At 48.2% G+C, this 18,554-nt stretch overlaps 1 protein-coding gene across 2 annotated transcripts in view; it reads left to right on the top strand.

Moving 5' to 3' along the window:
• LOC123772178 (solute carrier family 25 member 35) overlaps positions 1-18,554 on the top strand; it is a 133,666-nt gene that overhangs the window by 55,884 nt on the left and 59,228 nt on the right. For both annotated transcript variants that reach the window (XM_045765230.2, XM_069311296.1), the window contains exon 3: positions 155-364. In XM_045765230.2, the coding sequence (XP_045621186.1) occupies positions 155-364 (210 nt within the window). The remainder of the gene's footprint in view (positions 1-154; positions 365-18,554) is intronic.

The raw sequence follows: 18,554 nt of genomic DNA, 5'->3' as shown, positions 1-18,554 counted from the left end.
CACCTAAAATGTTTATGCTCTCCTAATGTTCTTCAATTAGTAACAATTAATAAATTATAATGATCATGTTGCATTCTGAAAATTAATAACAATATAATTAACAAATACAGTATTTAATTGCAGTTTCTTGTTTAAAATCAATGCATATTTACAGGCTGATGGAATAATGGGACTGCAAAAAGGACTGATGCCAGCTTTGGGATACCAGGTGGTAATGAATGGTATTAGGTTTGGGCTCTATAGGAAAATCCTGGACTCGGGGCTCATATCTCGACCAGATGGAAGTGTTTCAACCATAGGATGCATTACTGCAGGAGCTGGTGTGGGCGTGGTAGGCGGTGTTGTTGGAAGTCCTCTTTACCTGGTAAGATCATAATAATGTTTTAGGTTACTAAAAATTTAGTAACTATGACCTATCCCACTTATGTCACTTCCTAAGGTAAGATAATTCTGATCAAGATTGAAGGATCATGAACAGTCATGGTAGGTTGACATTCTCACTGGAACCAGAGGTAAACTTGTAAATATTTAGTCTTGCCTGAAAAAACTCCAGGAGGGTTCTTTAATAAATGTACAAAGTTCATCTAACCATTCTTTGGCATCAGGGGCCTGACAGCCGAGTGGACAGCGCTCGGGATTCACAGTCCTAAGGTACCGGGTTCAATCTCCGGTGGAGGCAGAAATAAATGGGTAGAGTTTCTTTCACCGTTATACCTCTGTTCACCTATCAGTAAATAGGTACCTGGGATTTAGACAGCTGCTATGGGCTGCTTTCTGAGGGTGTGTAACAGAAAGGAGGCCTGGTCGAGGACCAGGCTGCGGGGATGCTAAGCCCTGAAATTATCTCAAGATAACCTCAAGATCACAAGTGACCATGTTCTTGCCAAGTATCAATCAGCCTGCTTCATTAACTGCTACTATGTGGTAGCATCCTACCCACAAAAAGGTTCCCCCCTGACCTGAGCCACCTCACATTCTTCTTGACTGAGTGTTACTATTGTTGGGTTGGTGGGGGGCCAGATTTATGTTAAATGTGTTTCTGGTGGTACAATGGGTCCATGCTTACAGTAGTTATATAATGCTTCACAGAATGTGTATATACTTTTTTTGTTCCATGGACTTTATTAACATATTGTGCTAATTCAGATTCAGAGAGGCACAAGGAGCGATGGCACTATGAACACCTTATATTTAAAAGTTAATTATGTCTGCTACCTCCAGGGACAAAAGTGTCAGAAGTCAGAAAGTCAGAGAAGCAAAACAGACTACCGCATGGTTAGAATGAGATTGCAGCCTCAAAAAAATGCCCCAAAAAGCCAGCGTTGAATGAAATGAAATGCCATTTTCTGGGTTGAGCCTTGGAGGCTCCCTGCAGCTATCGGACTGATATCCGTCATATTAGTCTAGAGCATCAGTTACTGGAGTCCGTATGCCTACCGGGAACCACAAGCCAGAACCTGATTCCCTTAGAGAGGCAAAGGGAGCAATGGCATTTGAACACTTCACTGTTTGAGAGTATAATCATGTCTATCATCGACCGAGGGTATCACCTATAAAGGTAAGCCAACCATTACAAGCCCTAACTGGTAAAATATTGCAACCCAAGACTGAAGAGGCTAAGAACTTCCCCCCTCCCCCCCCCTCCCCCTTCCAAGAGAAAACAACAAAAAAGCAAATGTCCACTCAACCAGCACGCCCGTTTGTTGGGCGACCTCAGCGAGGCAGGCGTTGGAGTCCTTGACCCTAGGTGGCTAAGCTCTGACACCGGCAGTTCATATGCCTACGGTTCTTGATAGGCATGCAGTCTCCAGTACAGTGCAACCTTGATTCGACGTACCCCGGTTCGGCAAATCTCCGGCTAGGTCCCACACTTTTCAGGCCGGATTTACTCACTTGTTTCAACGTACTCTGGTTCGCCGAAGTGGGGGATGTGCAAATTTGCTTACGATGTTGGGACAGAGTTCACAAAGTGGTGGAAAACTTTTCCATTCTATCATAGGTTACAATTAATAATTCCTTCATATGAGAAGTTGGATCACACAAGTGAACTATACAAGTGAACTATATTAACCAAACACCAGCCAGAGTGGTCCACACAATTGAACGACTGAGTTCCCAGCCCGTCCTCCAAAAATGGGGAAGTAAATGTAACAGCCCCATAAGTGCAATTATGTACTATGTATGACAGTCAGGAATTGTACTTATTTTCACTTATTATTAAACTGTACTCTCAAATATACTGTATTGTGAATATTTGAGTTTACCTAAAAAGCTGAATAGAAAACCACGACCTGACCTGACCTTCTTAGTTTTTGAAGATAAGCATTTTATTGCTTCTTAATTACAATTACTACTTAACCTATAGCTATATTGATATTACAGTTTTATAAAACAAATAAAACAAAACTAAAATATTTCAATAAATTGTTAAGTATCTCGGGATATTTTCAAATTTTGAATAAAATCTCTATTGTTTAATAAAACTGAAAAAGAAATTCCTGGTATTTAAAACTTGTGTATAGCGAACTGAACTTTAAAATTTCATCCTAAAATTCTGAGTGTCTTAACAGAAAACAAGGAGAATAAATGGGGAGGTAAATGTGTGAGAGAGTGTCTCTCAAGATTCTCCCACAGCTGACTGGAATGGCTCATTGCTGTGCAGTGCACCGATCTTGTGCACAAGGTCCTATTTCTGTTAACCCTGGATAGTGACCTGGCATGTTGGGTATCTCCAGAATGCCCACTTAACCAGGAACACTTTCATAATATGGAGGCCGCCGTATATCCAGGCAGGAAGTAGATACAGGGAGTTAAGTATACTTGCCACCGAAGGGTCAGTGAGTACACCGGTGGTGGAGCGTGGGAGAGGGAAGACGCTAGCAGCGTCTGACCTCTGGGGTCAACCGGCGCGATGGACAATAACAGCTATGACGTGGTCGTGACGTGTTCATGACGTCACTCCTGCTACTGCTCATCGAACGAGCTAATATGATTGGTTCCCGCTCATTTGCTGCAATGCCATTGGTCAAAATGTAACCCCCTTGTGTGTGCCACAAGACGCCCTGAGCTTCAGGCATTCTTGTGAGGGATCTCTAGCAAAGTGGACGTGTTCTGTTCTACCGGCCAATAGACTGAACACCGTCTATTCCTCGCCGTCAAGTTAACTCAGCATCTGAAGATTATACGATACACTCGCCCAGAATCACGGGTGTGAATATATTAATCAGAAGCCTAAAGTGACAAATCTCCAGAGCGAAACAGACTGGTATCAGGTAACCCCTGGTGACAAAGATCGTTGTGAGTGACTTAGAGTGAACTAAGGCAGTGCCGCCGTCTAAGTAACCTGTGTGTGACTTTACCACAAGTGTACCTGCATGGTACCACAGCCGCCGCCAGCCGCCACTCGTCCCGAGCGTGCACCTCAGTACCCCAGTACCTCTGTACTTCTGTGCCTCGAGCGCCCGCCGCCGCCCTCACACTACTACGTGACGTCACCACCTTCCTCATCGCCAGTGCCAGTGGGTGCGCGTGTGTCTGTCTGTTAAGCATACAGCCCGGCCTACTGCAAGTACCCTCCGTGTCTACGAGCAAAACCAGCTGTCAGGCCACCTACGCGTGCTTGTATAAATGTGCCTGAGTGAGTGAGTGAGTAAGGAAAAGGTACCTATCTGTAAGTACAAGATTTTGTCATTGTTTTATTGTGTCTGTGTTGATCTGAAGGATCAACCACAGTTCTCACCTTCTCATACCTGTCACAGGTCATAGGTGAGTCGACGGTGAATGCGTGTTTATCTGTGTGGTATCACGGCATTTCACTCGTCTGTTGAATGTGAGCTTCACATACACCACACATTTAGTTATTGTGTGCTAATATTATTGTGCATGTTATTGCCTGTCCCATTGACAGTGTAGTTGTTGATTTATTGCATATCATCATTACCGAGTATCCGGTTGGAACTCTTGTGATCCCTTTGCATACTGGCAGTTAGGTTGCCGTGTTAATGATTGGCTGTCAACTGTGTTAAGTTAGGTGTTTCTCCACGAGTGGATACGAGTCGTTTAGCCAGACGTCAAGAGTCTCGCTAATATAACCATAGCTTTGCTGATGCCAATCTAAAGTAAATCAAGCACCCTGTGTATTAGTGGTTAAGTTAGTAAATAAACTACTGTTAAGCTTTATGCGGTGTTTCCGTTGAACCACTTCTGAATACTGCAATAGTACACAAGCCTTCAGCTCTAAGTGTCTTCAACACCGAGTTGCCTATAAGTCACAAACTATAAATGTGATGAGGACCCTAGGAGTCCCTTAAAGTGTTAAATCATTGAGGAGATTCCAACGATCAACGTGGAGCAGGACCAGGTGAGGCTAGTCTGAGAAGAGACCCTCAAGAACTCTAACTCGACCTTGCTCCCAGGCCCTGTACGGTTGCTCTCGTATTTTCTATTCTGCAAATTCCGACAGCTTCGTGAAGCGTCTGCCACATGTACATTGGCGACGTACGCATTGCAGTCGTGAAAGCAAAAAAGAAACACCCCACAAAATGTAACAGCCCCGTAAGTGCAATTATGTACTATGTATGGCAGTCAGGAAATGTACTTGTTACACTTAGTATTAAAATGTACAGTACTGTCAATTCGGAGGATGGGTTTGAGTTCCCATGATTTTCGTTTACTGATTTGTAGCACACGTATCTTTGTAAATTAATTTAAAAGCTGTAGCGTGGATAGCTATATGTGGTGAAATCTCCTTATAGACATTTTTCTATGATGAAACAAAATGAGGGAGGGTGGACAGATAAGGTAATACTGTACTGTAAATCTCACTTTAATGTGAGGTTTCACTCACTTTCATCTTTGTCATTATACAGTACAACTTCGATTCAACGTACTATATGGGACCAACCCCAGTGCGTTGGAGCGTTGGATGCGTTGCAAGAGGTGACCTTCAGGATTCTTGAGGTTATCTTGAGACGATTTCAGGGCTTTAGTGTCCCCGCGGCCCGGTCCTCGACCAGGCCTCCACCCCCAGGAAGCAGCCTGTGACAGCTGACTAACACCCAGGAACCTATTTTACTGCTAGGTAACAGGGGCATAGGGTGAAAGAAACTCTGCCCATTGTTTCTCGCCGGCACCTGGGATCAAACCCAGGACCACAGGATCACAAGTCCAGTGTGCTGTCCGCTCGGCCGACCGGCTCCCTTAGGTAATGCCAAGGTAATTTCCTGACCGTGTATGCCAGGCTACATGTGTGCTGATTTGCTTTAGTGAGCATCAGCCTTGGTTTCAGTGTCATCATCATAAAGATCAATTACTGTATATACAGTTTTCTTCTTTCGGGTGTTTAAGTTCCTCCCTTAGGTGCAGTGGGACTGGGTAGGGAGGTGAAACTCGGCACCCAGCTGCCTAGGCAGCACTATTCTAAAGCAACAAACAAAAGCAACAGATATATTTACATTTTAAACTTGTTTACAAGAGGAAATACTGGGACCCTTTAAACTCTTGAATGGGTCTTTGCATCTAAGCATTGCCTCACCAATTTCATTCTTTTTCTTAGGACGTTTTATTCCGCCTTTGCCGTGTTCATAGTATATTTTTTAAATAAGTTCCGACATCTAAATTACTGCAATTGTTTAATTATTTTGTACAAGTTCCATAGTCCAATTAATCTTAGTTATTTATGGAAGTTACACAACTGGGGAAACAAAAAGGGAAGATCCTCTCTCTTTTAGATTGTTCTTCTCTATATCTACACTCATACTGTAACATTAACTGAATGTGTCCTGCATGCTCTGCATCCTCTATATCCTTTATAATGAATGCTGTACTGTTTTCTATTCGTTGCTTTACACTTTCCTTAACCCTTAAACTGCTCAACGCGCCTGCAGGCTCATGTCTGGTTTGCGCAACGCGCCTCCGGGTATTTGTATTTTTCACTTTCCATTCAAAACTCCCGCGGCTACATGGGGTTCACATCAGCTTCCTCAGGGCTCTTGTAAACAGACGCCATCTTTAAAAAAAATCGTGGTCCACATTCCCGGGTGTGGGAGCCTCAGTAGTGTGAGAGCAACCAAGGCTGGCACTCACAGCATGAGCGCATAGCACTGCTGTTCAGCGTGTGACCACAGCATCGCCTAATATCAAAATATATATATAACTTGTATTATTTAGCCATGATAGTGTTATAGGCCTGAGATAGGCCTGAGTGTGATAATGACTGGTGTACAATGTTCAAATATCAGTGATTCAATAATGTTCACGAGGAGGCGTTTGCCTCTGTCTTTTTTTCTTGTACACAATAAAAATGCATTATCATACTATATACTGTACCTATATATTATTCCTCTACCAGAAAATACTGTTACACTTATTATTTACCTTATTGTTGGAGTTATGTCCATCTTGAAGTCTCATGGAGTTGTGAATGCTGTACAGTAAATATGTACTGTAGTGTATTATACCGTTAACACTGTGTTGATTAAGTAGTTCTGTTGTATGTTGAGTACTACAATACAGCTTATGAAAACTATTGTACACTAAAATTACTGCAGCTTTAATTTTAAAACTATGTACACACTTAAATTTAACACTTGTTCTAACTGCTCACGCCACACACAAGGTTTTTCAAAAAATTCAAATTCAAATGTTTATTCGGGTAAAGTACATACATACAAGAGGTTATACAAAAATTAATAGATTTATAGATAGAGCTAGTACATACAATGCTTAAATTAAAGCCACTATTATGCAAAGCGTTTCGGGCAGGAAAAACATTAAAGACTAAAACTTAATACTAATTGAGATTAAATTATAAAATGTTTTGAGAACAAATAAAAATAAAAAAGGGGGGAGCATGGCAGAAAAAAGAACACAAATACAGTTAGGTCGACAAACAGCGTTGTTTAAAAAATAACAGACATGGGTTGACAATATAGGGGTAAGGTAGGTTACAGGGAATTTATTAGGTAGTGCTTAGTTTTTATCTTAAACTGGTTGAGAGAGGTACAGTCTTTAACATGATTGGGAAGGTCATTCGACATTCTGGGTCCCTTGATTTGTAGAGCATTTCTAGTTTGATAAAGTCGTACTCTTGGATTATCAAAACGATATTTGTTTCTGGTGTGGTGCTCATGGGTTCTGTTAAAACCTTTAATGAAGCTTTTGAGGTCAGGATTGGCATTACAGTTCAGCATTTTATATATATATATATAATACACATGAGAGGACGTGCAGTGACTTAATGTCTAACATATTCAGAGATTTGAGTAGGGGTACCGAGTGATGTCTGGGGCCAGAGTTGGATATTGTCCTAATAGCAGCTTTGTGTTGAGTAATTAGAGGACGTAAGTGATTTTGGGTAGTAGAACCCCAAGCACAAATATCATAGTTGAGATATGGATAGATGAGGGAGTAATAGAGCGTCACCAGGGCAGTTTTTAGATGTTTGCATCAGCTTTGCTGGTGCTCGCTGCTGCTGTGGCTTCAGCTGCTTCTGGCTGCTGTTGTACCAGTGCTGGGTACGGCTGTGCTCGTGCTGGTTGATTTTCTGCTACAAGTTCTTGCAAAATATTGCTTCATTTTTGGCATTAATAAGGCACTATTAGTAAGCCCTTGAGACATTTTGTTGTATAACAATACAGCTGTAGTCAAAAAATGGTAAATTCCACAATTATTCTTCCACCTGCGGTTAAATACTGTATGTCAATCACAGACAAAGCTAAGGGCACTGGGTGCATACTGTACGAACGCAGACTAGGTCTATACGTACACCCTACAGTAGGCTGGTGTTTAAGCCAGATCCAGTAACATAAATTTCTCTCAAATATTCAATTTACATCAAATTATATAATTTTGGGTTATATATTTAGTTTAGCAACATTATAACGATAATAAGAGCTATAAAAAGTACTTATTTTAGAACTGATTTATTAATTTTATTATTTCGAAGCTGTAGGTCACTGAACTATGGCGACGAAATCGAACAAAACACTCATGGTGTTGTGTGCTCATGGATTACACCTGTCCACTCGCGCTGGACTTGTGAACTGGCAATAACACAAATAATTTCTCAAATAGCAGATATCTATCATATTATAGTATATTTTTGGTTTTATTTAGTTTAGTTTAATTAGGCTAAAAAGTTATTAAAACAACAGTTTTAGAAATTATTAATCTGAAACATTCAAAGTCATGGGTTACTGAACTATGACGACACAGATGAAAGTGAGTGAAACCTCACTGTAAAGTGAGGTTTACAGTACAGTATTCCCTTATCTATCCACCCTCACTCATCTTGTTTCATCACAGAAAATGTATATAAAAAGATTTCAACATATTAGCTAGCTATTCACGTTTCAGCCTTTAAATTAATTTACAGAGGGAGGTGTGCCACAAATCAGTGAACAAAAATAATTGAAACTCGGTCATTCATTTGTGTGGACCACTCTGGCTGGTGATTGTTTAATATGCTTTACTTGTTGTGTGGACCATTCTGGCTTGTGTTTGGTTCATATGGTTTACTTGTTGTGTGGTTCATTTCTGTGATCCAACTTGTCTTATGAAGGAATTATTAATTATAAATAGAATGAGACACTTTTCCACCACTCTGTGAACTCTATGCCAACATCGTAAGCTTGTGGACCACTTGTGGTCCACTTGTATGATCCAACTTGTCATATGAAGGAATTATTAATTGTAACCTGTGATGGAATGGGAAAGTTTTCCACCACTCTGTGAACTCTGTCCCAACATCGTAAGCTTGTGGACCACTTGTGGACCACTTGTGGACCACTTGTGGACCACTTGTGCAGTCCACTTTTGTGATTGAACTTGTCATATGAGTGAATTATTAATTGTAATTGGTGATAGAATGGGAAAGTTTTCCACCAGTTTGTGAACTCTGTCTCGACATCGTAAACAAATCCGAACATCCCCTGCTTCGGCGAACCATTGTTTGTTGAACCGAGTGAGTAAATCCGGCCTGAAAAGTGTGCGAACTAGCCGGAGATTCGTTGAATCAGGGTACATTGAATCAAGGTTGTACAGTGATTAATGTGATTCATGACTTTGAAAGTTTCAGATTAATAAATTATTTCTAAAACCAGTGTTTTAATAGCTCTTTATTTATTCCTATAAAGGAATACACCTATTTATTCCTATAAAGGAATACTGGACTATAAACCTCGCTTGGTTTTCCCTCGTCTGTGTCATCACAGTTCAGTGACCCATGACTTTGAAAGTTTCAGAATAAATAAATCATTTCTAAAACTGGAGTTTTAATAGCTTTTTATTATGCTAATTAAACTAAACTAAATAAAACCAAAAATATACTGTAATATGATAGACATCTGCTATTTGAGAAATTATTTGTTATTGGCACAACAACTCCAGTGCGAGTGGACGGGTCTAATATGTGTACACACAGCACCATGCGTGTTTCGTTCGATTTTGTTGCTAACTTCAATAATCTATGACCTCAAAATAATAAAACAGTTCTAAAATAAGTATTTTTTATAGCTCTTCTATTCTAATAATGTTGATAAACTAAATATATAACCCAAAAATGCATATTATGATATAAATCCAATATTTGAGAGAAATTTGTTACTGGATCTGGCTTAAACTTCAGCCTACTGTAGGGTGTTAAACCTAGTTCATTGGTGTTAGCCCTCATTCTCCTGCCCAAATAGCCGCCTCATCCCCCTGCCCAAATCCACCCACCCCACCCGAATAGCGGCCTACCCACATCGCCTGCCCGAATAGCCACCCACCCAAACCGCCCGCCCATATAGCCGCCCATCTGCCTGATACCTGCCTGCCAGTCAGCCACCAATCCATCCATGATGATGTGATTGATGTTCATAGGTTGAACATGGGGTGCTGGTTGATGGGGTGCTGGGAGTTCTTCCCCAAGCCCGGCCCGAGGCCAGGTTTGACTTGTGAGAGTTTGGTCCACTAGGCTGTTGCTTGGAGCGGCCCGCAGGCTCACATACCCACCACAGCCCGGTTGGTCCGGCACTCCTTGGAGGAAAAAATCTAGTTTCCTCTTGAAGATGTCCACGGTTGTTCCGGCAATATTTCTTATGCACGCTGGAAGGGTGTTGAACAACCGTGGACCTCTGATGTTTATACAGTGTTCTCTAATTGTGCCTATGGCATAAGATGAACATACTCCAACAATAAGGTAAATAAAACTATAACAGTGTTTTCTGGGAGAAGTCCCTTCGGCTTCCCGGAGCTTACTAGGCTGATATATTAATTAATGTCAGGCTTTTGCATCAGTCATATGTTTGGAGTTCTTATGGGCCTACCGGGGACCACGAACCAGAACCTGGCCCCTTCAGAAGAGGCAAGGGGAACAATGGCCTATAGAAACCCCCGTGTGGTTGGAAGCATTCTATGTCTGCCATAAACCGGGTCAGGCACCCAGAAAAGTATGCATCCCAAAACAAACCCCTATTCTGGTGAAAATATCACTACCAAAAGCTAAACAAGTGCATAGAACTCCTCTAAAAGAAACGAGCAAATGATCATGACGTCACACGTCGCCACGCCGCTGTCTGCGCAGCTCCCCCCCCACCCCTCCCCGGGAGGTTATCTTGAGGTTATCTTGAGATGATTTTGGGGCTTTAGTGTCCCCGCGGCCCGGTCCTCGACCAGGCCTCCACCCCCAGGAAACAGCCCGTGACAGCTGACTAACACCCAGGTACCTATTTTACTGCTAGGTAACAGGGGCATAGGGTGAAAGAAACTCTGCCCATTGTTTCTTGCCAGTGCCCGGGATCGAACCCGGGACCACAGGATCACAAGTCCAGTGTGCTGTCCGCTCAGCCAACCGGCTCCCTAACCGGGAGGGGAAAGGGGAAGCCCCAGACCCCTCACACCGGCTATCCACCCTCAGTTCTCAGGCTGATGCTAGAGGCAGTGGTCGTGTGCTTGGCCCCAGCATTTTTCAGCACAGTACTTAGCGTGTGGTGGCTGTGTTCCAGGGTGTGAGAGCCAGGAGTTATTCCATGGTACTCGGGCTGCATGCGCCTAGGGTTATCGTCCCTAGGTGCCCTGTAAGTACTGCCCTTGGGGCTTGGGGCCACCTTCCACAAGTTCCTCGGGACCTGCCTCTGCTAGGCCGTCTGACTGCTCGGTTTTTCGGCTGCCCTTTGGGTGCTTGGGGGTTTTGTCTTCCTTGTTTACCTCTGGGTAGGAAGCAGTTTGCACTGGTGAGGCGCAGAGTGCTGCGCAGCTAGTTGTCACCATTCACTGCGGCCGGCTCTGTTCCTTGGGGTGCATTGTCCTCTTGCAGGGTTTTGTTTTTCTTTTTGTTTAATGCCTTGTGGGGGGGGGGTCTGCCATGCTTTGCCCTCATTGGGCCTTCCTGTGCACTATTACTTCGGTGGTGCCCCCTGCTAGGTCCCCGTGAGTGTACACATCCCTGGGGTTCAGTTTTAGAAAGTTGTTTGGTAGTTTTCGGTGTCGGTTAGCAGTACCCTGCCTGGGCTTACCTGGGCGCGAGTCCTCTTATAGTAAGCGCTCAGGACCCTGGGAATCCCCTAGGGGGCGCGTGGGTCCAATGGATGTGTCCTCGAAGCCCCCCTCGCTTCATGCGAGTTTGAGGGTTATGCGGTCCCCTTGATTCAGGGTGACTCTTTTTGCCTCCGTCACACTGCCTGTTGGGTCGATGACACTTTCGACCCCGAGTCCTGTGAGTACTGCTGCTTGCTGGTGACTCAATTTACCCAGTCCACTGAAGATATTATGCGGGTACAGGCGGCGCAGGCATTGCATGCACGTTTTAGGTTGTTGCAGCGCGCTAGGTTGGTTGCTCACCCGGATGCCCCGAGGCTGCCTCGTTTTGCTTATAGGGACTTGGACTTGGGGGTTGGGGTCGTTTTGACCTGGTTCAGTCCGCGCTTCCTTGTCCTTCCCCTTCTGTGGTTCGTTCTGGTCCCCCCCCACCCTGCTTCCGGCTCCGAAACGTTTGAGGGCTTCGGAGTCGGGACTGGGTTTAGATGGTCTTGAGTTTCGGGCGGTCTTGGGGGATGCTCCTTCTGGTGTGGCAATGGAGGCCTTCGAGTCCGATCTCCCAGCTGAAGCCTCTGGGTCTGACCAGTGGGCTCCCTTCTGTTCGGCTTACTCGGCCGCACCGGCCTTATATTTAGGGGCCGGTGCTCTGGGGGACGACTCGGGCCTGGGTCCCGAGGATGGGGATCCTGGGGCTGGGGAGGGGCTGACTTGGGGGCCTTAGGCCCCGCTAGACCCTACCTGGGTTTTTCTACCCTCGGAGCAGGGCTTTTTGTTACAAGGTATAGGGGTTCTCTTTTCCCCCCTCCTCATACGACTTGGATTTGGTGTCTGCCCCTCCTCGGGTTCAGTTCTGTGTCCCCTCGGGTGCGTCGGTTCCATCTTTTTGGAGGTTTTCAGCTTCCTGCATCCCACCGGCTGCGGTGCGGGCGGCCCATGTGGCTTACCTCCTGTAATTACCTAAGTGTAGTTACAGGATGAGAGCTACGCTCGTGGTGTCCCATCTTCCCAGCACTCTTTGTCATATAACGCTTTGAAACTACTGACGGTCTTGGCCTCCACCACCTTCTCACTTAACTTGTTCCAACCGTCTACCACTCTATTTGCGAAGGTGAATTTTCTTATATTTCTTCGGCATCTGTGTTTAGCTAATTTAAATCTATGACCTCTTGTTCTTGAAGTTCCAGGTCTCACAAAATCTTCCCTGTCGATTTTATCAATTCCTGTTACTATTTTGTACGTAGTGATCATATCACCTCTTTTTCTTCTGTCTTCTAGTTTTGGCATATTTAATGCTTCTAACCTCTCCTCGTAGCTCTTGCCCTTCAGTTCTGGGAGCCACTTAGTAGCATGTCTTTGCACCTTTTCCAGTTTGTTGATGTGCTTCTTAAGATATGGGCACCACACAACCGCTGCATATTCTAGCTTTGGCCTAACAAAAGTCGTGAACAATTTCTTTAGTATATCGCCATCCATGTATTTAAAAGCAATTCTGAAGTTAGAAAGCGTGGCATAAGCTCCTCACACAATATTCTTTATGTGGTCCTCAGGTGAAAGTTTTCTATCTAGAACCACCCCTAGATCTCTTTCTTTATCAGAATTCTTTAAAGATTTCTCACATAATATATAGGTTGTGTGGGGTCAATGTTCTCCTATTCCACATTCCATAACATGGCATTTATTAACATTAAATTCCATTTGCCAAGTGGTGCTCCATATACTTATTTTGTCCAGGTCATCTTGAAGGGCATGACAATCATCTAAGTTTCTTATCCTTCCTATTATCTTAGCATCATCAGCAAACATGTTCATATAATTCTGTATACCAATTGGTAGATCATTTATGTAGACAATAAACATCACTGGTGCAAGAACTGAACCCTGTGGTACTCCACTTGTGACATTTCTCCAGTCCAATACATTGCCTCTGATCACTGCCCTCATTTTTCTATCAGTCAGAATATTTTTCATCCATGTTAGAAGCTTACCTGTCACCCCTCCAATATCTGCCAGTTTCCAGAACAACCTCTTATGTGGAACTCTGTCAAAAGCCTTTTTAGGTCCAAATAGATGCAGTCAACCCAACCATCTCTTTCCTGTAATATCTCTGTTGCTCGATCACAGAAACTGAGTAAATTCGATACACAGGATCTTCCAGATCGAAAACCATACTGTCTGTCTGATATTATATCATTTCTCTCCAGGTGTTGTTGTGTTGTAATTAGTTTTAATTATTTTCTGGGGGGAGCCCCGTCGGCTCCCCGGAGCTATCCCAGGCTGATATGCTAATGTCAGACTTTGGCATCAGTCATGTGTATGGAGTTCTTAGGCCTACCGGGGACCACGGCCAGAACCGGGCCCCCTCAGAGAGGCAAGGGGAGCAATGGCCTATAGAAGCCCCCGTGTAGTTGGAAGCATTCTATGTCTGCCATCGACCGGAACAGGCACCCAGAAAGGTAAGCGCCCCAAAACAAACCCCTATTCTGGTTAAAATTGCTACCTAATACCGAACTAGTGGATAGAACTCCCCAACCGAAAACAAGCAAATTAGTGTGACGTCACACACTGCCGCGCCGCTGTCTGCGCAGCTCCCCCCTCCCCGGGAGGGGGAAGGGGGAGCCCCAGACCCCCCGCGCCGGCTACCCACACCTCAGTTCTTGAGGCTGATGCTATGGGCGTTGGTCGTGTGCTCTGGCTCCGGTGTCGCTACTGCACTGTGCTTTGAGTGTGGTGTTAGTTTTGTGGGTGCGAGAGCCAGGAGTTATCTTCAGTACTCGGGCTGCATGCGCCTAGGGCTGCCTTCCCTAGGTGCCCTGTAAGTACTGCCCTTGGGGCTTGGGGCCACCTTCCACAGGCTCCTCGGGGTCTGCCTCTGCTGGTCCGTTTTACCTTTCGGTTTTTCGGCCGCCTGTTGGGCTCTTGGGTGTTCTGTTCTCCCTTGTTACCGGCAGGTAAGAGGCAGTTTGCACTGGTAGGGGCGCAGGGTGCTGCTCAGCTTGTAATTCCCGACATCGCGGCCGGCTCTGTTCCTTGGGGTTCGCTGTCCTCTTGCGGGGTTTTGCTTTTCTTTTTGTTTTTGCCTGGTGGGGGGTTCTGTCATTTTATTCAGTTTGTTTTTGCCCTTCCACTGTTCTCCTCGGTGGCGCCCCCTGCTAGGTCCCCGTGAGTGTACACGTCCCTGGGGTTCAGCTTTAGAAGTTTGCTTGGTAGTTTTGGGCGCCGGTTTGCAGCACCCTGCCTGGGACTACCTGAGCGCGAGTCCTCTTAAAGTAAACGCTCAGGACCCTGGGAATCCCCTAGGGGGCGCGTGGGTCCGATGGATGTGACCCCGGAGTCCCCACTCGCTGTGTGCGAGTTTGAGGGTTGCTCGGTCCCCTTGTCTCAGGGTGACCCTCATTGTTTTTGCCTCTGCCACGCTGCCTGTTGGGTCGGTGATACTTTCGACCCTGAGTCCTGTGAGTGTTGCTGCTTGCTTGTGACTCAATTTACCCAATCCTCTGATGATTCTATTCGGGTACAGGCGGCACGTGCGTTGCAGTCTAGGTTTCGTCTGTTGCAACGCGCTCGGTTGGTTGCTTCCCCGGATGCCCCGGGGCTGCCCCGCTTTGCTTTTCGAGACCCGGACTTGGGGGTGGGGGTCGCTTCGATCCTGGTTCAGTCCGCACCTCCTCGTCCTTCCCCTTCTGTTCGTTCTGGTCCCCCGCCCCTGCTTCCGGCCCCGAAGCGTCTGAGGGTTTCGGGGTCGGAGCAGGGGTTACTTGATCTCGAGACTCGGGCAGCTTCGGGGGTTGCCCCTTCCGGGGGGGCGGCAGAGGCATTCGAGTCTTGTCTCCCGGCCGAAGCTTCAGGGTCTGACCAGTGGGCCCCCCTTCCTCCAGCTTTTCCGGCTGCTCCGTCCTTGTCTTGTGGGGTCGGGGCTTGGGGAGAGGACTCGGCCTCGGGTCCTGTGGTGACGGACCTCGAGGCTGGGGAGGGGCTGACTTGGGGGCCTTGGGCCCCGCTGGACCCCGCCTGGGTTTTTCTTCCCACTGAGCGGGGCTTATTGTTACAAGGAGTGGGGTTTTCTTTCCCCCCCTCTGCGTACGAGTTGGATTTGGTGTCGGCCCCTCCCCGGGTACGGTTCCGTGTTTCCCCAGGTACGTCGGTTCCGTCCTTCCGGAGGTTTTCGGCTTATCGCATCCAACCTGGTGTGGTGCGAGCGGCCTTTGCAGCTTACCTCCTGCGTGACCCGGATTATGCCTCGGAAATGGATCCGTCCACGTTCAGGTTTGGGACTTCGTTCCCTTTCTGGCTCCGTTACGAGGTTCCGGAGTCATCCTGGCTAGCAGACTGCCCCTTGTTTGGTCTGGATTCCTGGCATTCCTTCTGTCGTTCCCGCACGCTGGAGTGGCGGGAAGCTTCCACGGTGCTTCAGGTTTTCCTGGGGGGTGAACTTGAGTACCTGAATGAGTGCTTGTTTGCCCCTGCCCTTCCCCGCGATGTGGGCGTTATTCAGCTCCATGTGCAGGTTCCCTCCCTTTCGGCGGCGCTCGTGACGGAGGACTTGCGCGCTCGGGGCCTTTTGTGTTCGGCCTTACGGTTCTTTTCCCTCCTGGAGCTGTCTTCGGATTGGCTCGTGGAGGATGTGGGGACGCTTGGGTCCGTCCCGGGGTCCGGCACCTTGTCCTCGGCTGCGCGTTCGTCGGCTGCCTTGTTGAAGCTGTTCACGCCGATTTTGCGGGATGCGGTTTCCCTGTTCTATGCTTCCCGTCTCGCGTGTCGGCAGGCGGTGCTGGGTTCCTCCGTGGAATCTGCTTGGGCTCTGGCTCTTAGGCGTTCTTCCCCTTTTTGTCCTCTCCTGTTTGGGGAGTCGGCCGTGGCGCAGTTTATTCAGGCTGCGTCGGCGGCTTGTCGTCCGATGTCGGACTTGTTGGTTTTCCGGGGGTCCCGGGGTGGGTCTTCCCGGAAAGGTCGTGCCAGGGCTCGGGGTTCCTCTCGTCGTGGTAGGCCTCTGGTGTCAGGTTTGGGGTTGGCTCCTCCTGCGGACCCTCCCTCGTCTGGTCGGCGCGGTGTTCGCGCTGTGCGGGGTTCTGGGTCTCGTAAGGGTCGCCGGCCCTTTCGCGGTTTGCCCCTTTGACGGGGCGATGGGGGGGCGGCTTGCGCTGTTCGCCCGCGCCTGGTCCCACGATTCGTGGGCCTTTCGGGTCGTGTCTCGCGGCCTGCGGTGGCGTTGGGTGGCCCCTCCCCCCTTTGGGGGGTCGGGGCTGGCAGGGCAGGCTTCTTCCCCTGCGCTCTGTCGAGTCGTCTTGGAGTGGGTACGCTTGGGCGTCGTCGAAACGACGTCGTCCCTCAGATGGGTTTCCCGTCTGTTTCCGGTTCCGAAACGGGACTGCGCGGACCTGCGGTTCATTCTGGACTTGTCCCGTCTGAACCCCTGGGTTCATTGCCCCTCCTTTCGGATGACTACGCTGTCTCAGGTTCGGCTCCTCTTGGAGCCGGGTGCTTGGATGGTGTCCCTGGACCTCCGGGACGCTTATTGGCATGTCCCGATTCATCCGCGGTTCAGGGACTGGCTCGGTTTTGTAGTGGGGCGTCTGAGTTACCGCTTTCGTTGTCTCCCGTTCGGGTTGAACCTGGCACCTCGCGTGTTCACACGCCTTACACGGGTTGTGGTGGCTCGTTTGCGTCTCCTAGGTGTTCGAGTGTTGGCCTACCTCGACGACTGGCTGGTTTGGGCTCCCAGCCAGTCAGCTTGCTTGCTAGCCAGGGATTTGGTTCTTTCCCAGCTCGCCGGGTTCGGGTTCTTGGTGAACTGGAGGAAGTCCCATCTGGTTCCCTCTCAGGTTCGGACTTGGCTGGGTCTCGTGTGGGACTCTCGGACCGCCTCCTTGTCTCTCCCTCCGGAGTCTCTCCTGCGGCTGCGGTCCCGCCTTCGTCTGTTTCTGGAGGGCCCTCGGGTCACCCGGCGGTTGCTCGAGGGGCTGTGCGGGAGCCTGAATTTCGCGATGGTGGTCTACCCGCCGGGTCGGGTTTGGCTTCGACGGCTGTTCTGGTTCCTTCGGGGTTCCCCCTTCCGCCTCTCTCGCGATCGCAGAGTTCGACCCCCGGGGGCCTTGCGTCGGTTGCTGCGTCACCGGCTTCCTCTTCGGGTTTTTCGGGGTTCAGTGCCTTGGCACCTACCCGAGCCCTCGCTCGATGTGTACACGGATGCGTCGTCTCTCGGCTGGGGTTTTGTGACCAGTGCTCACCAGGCCGGCCAGGGGCGTTGGGATCCGTCCTTCCGTCGAGCTCACAGTACGGTGCGGGAGTTCGCGGCAGTGTGGTTTGCTCTGGGGAGGATTCGGGTGGCCCGCGGATCGACGATTCGGCTCCATTCGGACTGCTCTCCGGTGGTTCATTGCCTGAACCGCGGGGGTTCGATGCGGTCCTTGTCTCTTTGGGGTTGGTCGCTTCGGGTGACTCGTCTGCTGAGTTCTCGGGGTTTGGCTCTCCTGGCGGTTCACGTACGGGGCGTGTCCAACATCTTGGCCGACGCCCTGTCTCGCTTCGTTCCCCTCTCCACGGAGTGGACGGTCGACGACGAGTCCTTCCGTTGGCTTTGCCAGACGTTCGGGCGCCCCGAAGTGGACCTCTTCGCGTCGGCGTGGTCGCGGCGTCTTCCCGTTTATGCGGCGCCCTTCCCCGATTGCGAGGCCGTCGGGGTCGATGCCTTTCGGCTCGACTGGTCGAGGTGGGGGTTCCTGTACCTCTTTCCCCCAGTTCGGCTGTTGCTCCAGGTCCTGACTCGCTTAGAGACTTACCGGGGGAGAGTTGTCCTTCTGGCCCCTTGGTGGCCGGCCCAGCCTTGGTTTCAGGCGCTGGTTGCTCGGTGTCCGAACCCGAGGGTTTTCCCGCGGCTCCGCCTCTTTCAGCAGATCGGGCCGGTACGTCACGTGGCTGGTTCGATCTTCTCCTCGAGTCTTCGCGTATGGTTTTTTTGACTCGAGTCTATCATCATCTCTATGGTGATCAGGTGGCCTCCTTGTTGGTGTCCCACCTGAGGGCTTCTTCTCGGCGGCAGT

Source organism: Procambarus clarkii, chromosome 69 (assembly GCF_040958095.1).
Source record: "Procambarus clarkii isolate CNS0578487 chromosome 69, FALCON_Pclarkii_2.0, whole genome shotgun sequence".
NCBI lineage: Eukaryota > Metazoa > Arthropoda > Malacostraca > Decapoda > Cambaridae > Procambarus > Procambarus clarkii.
The sequence above is the reverse complement of the archived record's forward strand: the minus strand, read 5'-3'. Positions and strand labels throughout refer to the sequence as shown.